This window comes from Neomonachus schauinslandi, chromosome 12, assembly GCF_002201575.2.
Source record: "Neomonachus schauinslandi chromosome 12, ASM220157v2, whole genome shotgun sequence".
NCBI classification, from domain to species: domain Eukaryota; kingdom Metazoa; phylum Chordata; class Mammalia; order Carnivora; family Phocidae; genus Neomonachus; species Neomonachus schauinslandi.
In genome coordinates this window covers 100,053,128-100,062,311 of record NC_058414.1, presented here as the reverse complement: position 1 = coordinate 100,062,311, position 9,184 = coordinate 100,053,128, and the positions used below count along the sequence as shown (strand labels likewise).

Below are 9,184 nucleotides of genomic sequence, written 5' to 3'. Positions count from 1 at the left end.
TTCTCTCCGCCCCCCACCCCCGAGACGTCGGAATCCTTCAAACCTCACTCGCGCTCAACCCCGGGGTCGCAGCCGGAATTTATTTTTAGCTGTGGGCGAGCAGCCCCGCCCTAGGCTCCGCCTCCTAGCCACCCCCAATCAGAGATGGAGTTTCCGCCGCGTCATCGCGCGGGCGGGCGGGAATTATCCAATCAGCGCCCGGGGAGAATTGGCGTAATTAAACAGCGGCGGAAGAGGGTGGGAGGGTCATGACGCAGCGAGTTTCAGTCGTGACTTTTCCGGGGGCATCTTGGCGTCCCCTCTATTTCCCCTTAAAGTAAAACGTCGCACGCACCCCCGTGCGTTTCAAGGGCGGGGGTGGCCGCCGCGTCGGGGAGGGCGGTGCTGACGCGAGCCGCGGCCGGGCCGGCGGCGGCGGTCACGTGGGCGTGTTTGGGGGCGGGGCCGCGCGGCGGTTCCGGGCGGTTGGGCGCGAGAGCGAGGAGCCCAGGCAGCCGCGCCTGCCCGCGCCCGCCCGCCCCGCCCCTGGATGCCGCTCTGCCCCGGCGCGGCCGCCGCCGATCGCAGCACAGGAGCCGCTGCTGCCGCCGCGGTTGATGTGGTTGGCCCGGGGCTGAGGAGGCCGCCAAGATGCCGCAGTCCAAGTCCCGGAAGATCGCGATCCTGGGCTACCGGTCTGTGGGTGAGTGGCGGGCGCCGCGCGGCCTCCGCGCCCGGGCCCAGCCTCGCCTGGGCGCCGGGACGCGGCGGCCCGGCCAAGTTTGGGGTCGGCGCGGCCATGTGGCGGCCGCGCGTTTCGTAACCAGCCGCCTGCCCGCCGCCACCTCCATTTTGAGCGGAGGCGGCGAGGCCGGGCCCCGCGGGGCGGTGGCGGCGGCGGCGGGGGGCGGCCCGGGCTCGGGAGGACGTGCCTGGGGAGGCCGCGGGCAGACGAGGAGGTCCAGGGTGGCCCGGGGCCGCCGAGCTGGCGGAGGGGGTCTGCTCCCGGCCGGAACCGCTGCAGGGAGCAGTCGCACCTGTCTTCTCTCCACCTATTTGCTGCTGGCTGTCGTGATCTTGCCAGCGGCCTTTCCGCCCCAAATTAAATAAAGTCCGGGGGATTTTAACAAAGGAAACAGCACCTTGGGTTTTTTTCTATCCGTGGCGAAGTTCAGCGTTTTAGGGACCTAAAGGACATTTGGCTACTGAGGGCAAGTTTCCTACCGAAGAAACCCGAAAGAGCCCTCTTCAGAAAAGCCCCCTAGATGTGGCCAGCGACCGAAGTAGGAAGGCAGAGAAAACGAGATTTCTGATTTCTCGGTGTCCTATTTTTCTTCGGGAAAAAATAAGGTCAGGTACTTGTAACCGGGCTGTTGAAGTAATTCAGAAGTTTGCTGGGGTTTCCCCCCACCCCCCCAGAGGTTGACATATATTTGAAACTGTTCGTGGCAGTCGCCTTTTTGCCCAACGGGGGTGGTCTGTGGTGGGGTCGGGGGTGGACTGGGTGCCGGAAGACGAGTGAGAAAACAACCGTTGAACTTAACCATGCTCCAGGGCGAGGCTTTATTGTCTTTGACAACCGGAAGCCTGGAGAAATTACGTTTATCTTTTAGTGTTGTTTTTAAGAAGTAACTGTCTAAGGAAAATGTGCACTTGATCTTGCGGGGGGGGGGGCGGTGAAAGCGAAGGTTTGGAGTCTACGGTGATTGCAGGAGGAGGCAACAATAACTGCCATAGGAAAGCTTTTAACTGCCTGCTACCCACTGGATGAACTCCCCGACTCCGCTTTCTGTTCTGCTTCCTCACTCCCATTTTCCACCGCCGGTGCCAGGGTCTGTGCTCTTTGACCAAGATCAGCTACAGCATGCTTACTCATCCTTTTATCATCTCTCTCGTCAAAGGGCCGGGGGTGGGGTGGGGTGGGGTGGAGGGATCATAAGAATGGGGGGAAATCAAAGGCTGAGAGATGCTCGTGTAGACATAGGGGGTGCCGAGAGTCAGAGGGATAACTCTTGTATGATGCAGTGTCAAATCATAGGTCTGTATGGGGGGGAAGACTGGTGAGGGGGCCTTAGCAGCTGCAGCTCTAAGGTAACCGTGCATCACATGGAGGCTTTTAAAAATCACTAGCAGTCCACTCCCCAAATGCCCATGTAGAATCGAACCTTTATTGGCAGCCTGAATCACCCAGCCCTTGCTTCTCTGTTCTCTTTATTTCCTTGGCATTTTGAAGAGTGGGAAGAGGACATATCCTGTCTCTTGAGTGAGTTCTAATCAGATACATAGTGCCCACTAGTTGAGGATAGCAATCTCTGAATAATTTACAGGTGACATCTACCTGGGCTGCCTGTTTTCAACTTGAGAGAATGTCCTAAAGATAGATACTGACTTACTCCTTGAAATTCTCCAGATGGTGATTCTAGTTTTCAATAATAAGCAAGTCTAGTGTTTATTGCCGTTTTGCTCAAGAAGTTCCTTATATCCAGTTGAGATCCGTTCTGTTTTGTCTTCCATCTAATCATCCCCCTCAAAACCCAAATGTGACAGGTCACCCCTTGACCTTCTGTTCACAAACATTTATTTTAAACTGCTTTTGAAATACTGTGCTCAACTAGCCTCCGGTGGGATACAGACTAAGTTCTGGTCCCCATTTTCTGTGCCTTCCATATGTCATATTACCATATCTTACTTCAAGTGTAGTGATGATGAAACTAAAAGGTATTTTGGAGAGGTTAAATTATTCCCAACCTTTACCTTTGATTTTAAAGTTGTTTACCTTTGTTAGGAACCAAGACACTTTGTGGTTTGTGGGTCTTTTGTTTTGCCAGCATCAAAAAAGGAAGTATTTCCCTGATGCTATGTACTAGCCACTCTTCAGAGAATTATTCAGTATTCAGACTTAATAGAGTTTACGGACAATACTTGCTTACATGTGATGCTGTACTAGAGAAGTTTGAGTACACGTGTTTCTAGGTTGTGTTATTTTGCGATGCTGAGCTGTTGTGTCATATTGACTAAAGGTAAAGAGTGGTAGAAAAGGGGGCGCCTGGCTGACCCAGTGGATCTCAAGATCTTGATCTCAAGGTTGTGAGTTCCAGGCCCATGTTGGGTGTAGAGATTACTTAAAAGTAAAATCTTTTTGAAAAAGGTTCAGCTAGAAACCACACCTTTCTTAGAATGTTCTCTTGATTATGCCAGTTTGACGAGTAGGGTACTTGTCACTGTGACTTTGTCATGTCACAAACTTTAAAAGTTTGCCTTCAGATAAAACTACTAAATTCTATGATTGTTTTACCTGGCTTTCAAATTTTGCGTTTGTTTTTTGTTTTTTGTTTAACATTGATAAAACTACCACTGAGGAATGTATAATTCTCAGGTAATTTATACAACCCTTTTTCCTGAAGTACTTTTCCTGTTATTTACAATGTTAAGCTTTTAAGGACACGTCACCTATAACGCAGTCTGGCTTTCTGGGAGTGCTTTGTATTAATTGTTTAGTGGTGGCAAATGTTTGAGCTCCCTTACATCCATTGTTTCTAACACAAACAAGGAGTCCTATGATAGGAGGTAACTAAACTTAAGTTAAAAATGTAGTGTCCGGTAATGATCCTTAAATAAAATCTGGTACATCCTTCGCTGGAATCTTCTGCAGAGAGCTTTAATAATCCAGTTTACCATCAGACTATAATCAAAAAATTTTTTGTCCTATAAAAGTCTCTGAGGTTAACAAAAGGGGGAGAGGATCACAGGAATGTGAAAGATCATTAAAGAGAAAATGAAACAGCTCTGTGGTTTGGTAAAAGAATTCAGAAGTAACTCAAATTATTACCTTGTCAGAATGTTTTAGGTAGTAAAGAAGATGCACCTTTTAGTTGGATACTTCATAGGGAAAATGTCATTAAATTTGTACCCAATAAAATACAATCCAGTTGTATTCTGATTTACTGTCTTTTTTAATTACTCTATCCTTTCCTGACCCATTTCATTGAAAACGCTAAAGGTAAAACGTTTTTTGCCATATATGAAGTCAATTAACATGTGAAGTTCTGTTCAGGCACTCAGTAACATTTTGGTTGTGCACCTGTGGGTAGGGTAGTTCTATAGTGGCCACCTTGTGTTGAAGCTTGAAATTAACTTTTTTTTGGTGGTGATCATTTGTTCTGTGCAAGAGGATAGTCAGAGCTTGCATTTGTGATTATGATATTTCAGTGCCGAATGCTATTTTGATGTCCATGTGGTTGTATCTGTCCATAATAACCTTCATCACCCCAAAAAGAAACTCTATACCTATGGACACATTCCCCCACTCACCCCTGCCCCTGGCATCCATTAACCTGCTTTCTGTTTCTATGAATTTACCTATTCTGGACATTTCATATAAATGGAATCACATGTACATGGTCTTTTGTGGTGAGCCACTTTCATTTAACATGAGTATTTTCAAGGTTCATCCGTTTTGTAGCATATACCAGTAATTCCCTTTTGTCACCAAGTAATTTTCTGTTATTTGAAAATGCCACATTTTATTTATACATTTGTCAATTGATGGACATGTGATTGTTTCTACATTTTGGCTATTATGAATAATGCTGTTATGGCTATTCCTATAAAATTTTTGTATAGACATATGTTTTCATTTCTCTTGGGTATATTCCTAAGAGTGGAATTGCTGGGTCATATGGTGACTCTATGTGTAACATTTTTTTTATATATATAAAGGTTTTATTCATTTGAGAGAGAGACAGAGAGAGTACAGCAGGGGGAGGGGCAGCAGGAGAGGGAGAGGGACAAGCAGACTCCCTGCTGAGCAGGGAGCCCAATGTGGAGCCCGATCCCAGGACCCCGAGATCATGACCCAAGCCAAAGTCAGACACTTAACTGGGTGACCGAGCCACCCAGGCGCCCCTGTGTGTAACATTTTGAGGAACTGCTAAAACTGGTTTCCACAGCAGCTGTGCCATTTTACATTCCCACCAACAGTTGAACATTGGTTTCAATTTCTTTACATCCTCATCAGCACTTGTAATTGTCTTTTTTATTTTAGCCATGCTTATGGGTGTGAAGTGGTATCACATGAGACTTGCACATGATTTCTTCCATTCTGTGGGGTTGTCTTTTCACTTTCTTGACGATGCCCTTTGAAGCAAAAGTTTTTGATTTTGACAAAGTCCAGTTTATTTTTTCTTTGGTGACTTGTGCTTTTGTTGTCATGTCTGAGTAACCATTGCCTGACCCAAAGCCATGGAGATTTACTACTATGTTTTCTTCTAAGTGTTTTATCATTTTAACTTGGACATATTTGATCCACGATCTACTCAGAGTTAATTTTTGTATATGGTAGGAGATAGGGGTACAACTTTATTCTTTTGCATGTGGATATCAAGCTGTCCCAGCACCTTTTATTAAAGACAATTCTTACTGAATTATCTTGACATCCTTGTCAAAAACCAAGTGACCATACATGTTAGAGTTTATTTCTGGATTCTATTCCTTTGACCTATATGTCTGTCCTTACGCCAGTATCATATTATCTTGATTGCTATAGTTTTGTAGTAAACTTCAAAATAGGAAGTGTCCGTCTTTATACTTTAGTCTTTTTCAAGATTGTTTGGGCTATTATGAATCCCTTGCATTTCCATATGAATCTTAGGTCTAGATTGTCAATTTCTGAAAAAAAAAAAAAAACCCACTAGGATTTTGACAGGATGTTTTATAATTTTGCAATTATCTTTAAATGTCTGATTTTGAAACCAGCTGAATTCTCATATCTGCTTCTAAATTCATTCCATTGCAATATGTTATTTTATTGCAGTATGTGAAGGAAATCCAGCCTTGTATAGATACCTAGTTGGGAAAGAGAGGAGTATTTTTTTTTTTAAGATTTTATTTATTAGAGCGCACGAGCGAGGGGGGGGGGCAAAGGGAGAGGGAGAAGCAGACTCCCCACTGAGCATGGAGCCTGACATGGGGCTCAATCCCAGGACCCCGAGATCACCACCTGAGGGAAGTCAGATGCTTAACCGACTGAGCTACCCAGGCACCCCAGGAATATTTTAATACCTTTCTCAGATAATTGTTTCTATTCTTTGATACTCACCAGAACTCCATTGGTGTTGGTGGTAGTTTCAACTCCATAGGTGGTTAGTTGTTGTATACAGCCTGAAATCATGTGGAGCAATTTTTTCTACTCTGTTACACTGAATTTCGTTGCTTTATTTTGCACTTTGAATGAATGGATCTTCTACCCATGACTGATTTTGTAACGTCATATCTTAGTTATTTTGAAAAGAATGGTTCACTGTTATGCAAATCCTTCCACATTTTGATACATTTCAACATACAAACTTTTTTTTTTAAGATTTTATTTATTTGAGAGAAAGAGAGTGCACGTGTGAGTCAGTGGAGGGGCAGTGGAAGAGAGAGACTCTCAAGCAGACTCCCCATGGAGTAGAGCCTGACCCGACGGGGGGCTCAATCACCACCCCAAGATCATAACCTGAGCTGAAACCAAAGAGTCGGATGCTTCACCGACTGAGCCACCCAGGCGCTCCAACATACAAACTTTGTATTCACATTTTTTAGTATCACCATCAGTCATTTTATTTACATTACAAAAAAATGTAAATATTAGAAAGCTTTAAGCTCACCATGAGTGATGCAAGTTCTCCAAAATTCGCATTTCTTCCTGAGGGTTTGAATTGGATCCTTGGCAAAGTGCTACCAGTCTTACTTGAAGTGACAGTCTCATTTCTTTCATTTCAAGAAGATGCCTGCCGAATACAAACTATTTGAAATAATGATCGCTTGTTGGTCATTCCTGCAAGTAAAAATGCTGTTCTGTGATAAAAGTGGCTATTTTCAGATCACTTCACAAACAGTGGTGCACGTGCTTTTCTTCGAGGCAACCGTCCCACTTCAGTATCCGGGAGCGCTTTGTGTATACATCCCATTTGGTCACACAGTATTAAAAAGGCATACTTAAGGGTCGGGATAAAATTAATCATTTTTACTGCTTCCTCAAGGACACTGTTAAGTGGAAATAGTTTGGTTTTTTAATGGCGGGAGCATGGCTGTGAAGACTGCCGTGCTTTCCACTACAGTGTGTAATCATGGTCTTGATTCGTGCTGAGGGGTCCCAAGCCAGCAGTGCCGCGTTGCTTTTGCACCATTAGTGCAAATATGGACATAGTGAAAGAGGCAGATACTATCTTGGTATGGTGATGGAAACAGTTTTGACCTCATGAGCCCCCTGAATAGGGCTCACGGGACCCCCCAGAGTGTCTCTGGCTGCACTCCGACTCCTTGAACCGTGGTGTGCAGAACCTTGCTAGACTGCTCCTTGCAGTTGTGCAGAACTGCATCAAGAGTGGTTGCATCGTGGATGCTACTCAAGGGGCAGGGTCACCACAGTGTCAGAGGAGCCTTCTGGAAGAGGCCCTGTCGCCTGGCAGGAGAGAGGGATGGTGGGGCAGGAAAGAACTTAACGTGCTTGGGAACTGAAGGAGGCAGGGTGACTAGCAGAGAATGTGGTGAGAGTAGGAAATGAAGTTAGTTGGAGGTGGTCAGGGGCCATGGATGAGGCAGGGCCTTGCAGGGAGTTCAAGAGACCATTCCTTCTGAGTAGTAAGCAGTGGGTTACTAGAGTATGGGGAGACTTAGGGTACCGAAAGGCAGTTGAAGTGGCCTCTGATTGTGGTGCAGTTTGGGGTGAGTGTCGTTTTTTGATCTGGTAATGGTGAGGCGCTCAGAGATTAATAAAAATAAACATGGATGGCAACATATCAGCACCTATGTGCTAATAACACGGTTTTCCAATACGAGCAGGAGAATTGGGGTGCAGGGGGGTACTGAACTACCAACAGCAACATTATCACAAAATCAGAAATGGCCATCTCTACCTGTGATTATGAAGTCAGTAATACCCAACACTTCTCTTACTTGAAGGTTTAAAATAAGGAGTTAACAACTTCAATATTGTCCATGAGTGGATTGTACTTTTATTTATTTGAATAAGTCAGAACTGCAGTTGGACATGATTGTGCAAGGTAAACCATTATCAGGTCTTGAGTGATCACCCTTGGGAGAACCTTTATTCTTAGTTCTAGAATTGTTTATCATGAAGTACCAGAGTAAGCCTTAAGTAATACAGTCCTCAATCTGTCTTAACCTCATACCTGTCACAGTGCAAACTGGTGGGGACCTTTATCATGAATTGCTTGCTTGATTTGGAAATACAATTTTACATCTCAAACACAGAGGCCCTGGAATACTGTTTTTAGTATTTTAATATTGTTAAATGTATATTGGGCCTCTGATTAAAAAAAGGGTTCCATATAAGACATTGGAATTTGAAGTCTAAATTGAGATTAATTGAGAACAGAAGCGCTAGAAGCAGAAGTCTGGCGCTCTGTGGGCAAGTGAAAGCAGGGCAGTTTGAGGACCCTAATAAAATGAACTCCCTCATGTCCTCGGTTGGTTGATGTCCCCCTTAGCTCCCCGTCCCCCCTCCCTCGTTTTTCTTTTTGTTGTGCTTGCTTGCTTGCAGAAAGACTCCTCAGGATGATCCTGGAGTCCCTGGATCGAGTCCCGCATCGGGCTCCCTGCTCAGCGGGGAGTCTGCTTCTCCCTCTGACCCTCCTCCCTCTCGTGCTCTCTGTCTCTCATTCTCTCTCTCGCAAATAAATAAATAAAATCTTAAAAAAAAAAAAAAGAAAGACTCCTCAGGGACTTTTGAAACAGAAACTGGTGTTTTAACAAGATCCTGCTTCTTGCAAGATCAGAAGTTGAATGTTAACTCTACAGCGTCACAGTAAATAATTTGTGCACGTGGAGATGAAAATACTGGCTCTTACAGTTAATATAGTTTGATGAAACAAAAATGCTTTTCTTAAGACTTGTATTAGATATAAATGCATCCAGTTACATTTAGAATTTATTTTAAAGAGAATATTTTAAAATATAGGTTCTTCTTTTTTCTTTTTTAAAGATTTTATTTATTTATTTGAGAGGGGGGAGAGAGAGAGCACACGTGTGCGCAAGAGCGAAAGAATGGGGAGGGAGAATCAGGCTCCCCGCTGAGCAGGGAGCCGAGACATGGGGCTCAGTCCCAGGACGCTGTGGTCATGACCTGAGCCGAAGGCAGACGATTAACCGACTGAGCCACCCAAGCACCCTGGTTCTTTTTATTCTTGTTCATTCCTTGTAT

General features: G+C 45.1%; 1 protein-coding gene across 1 annotated transcript in view; it reads left to right on the top strand.

Annotated features, from left to right (window-relative positions):
• Window positions 1-442: 442 nt before the first annotated feature.
• Window positions 443-9,184, top strand: part of RHEB (Ras homolog, mTORC1 binding) — a 41,743-nt gene continuing 33,001 nt past the window's right edge. Inside the window, exon 1 of the mRNA XM_021693025.2 lies at window positions 443-682. Within this exon, the coding sequence (XP_021548700.1) occupies window positions 631-682 (52 nt within the window). The 5' untranslated portion in view covers window positions 443-630. The remainder of the gene's footprint in view (window positions 683-9,184) is intronic.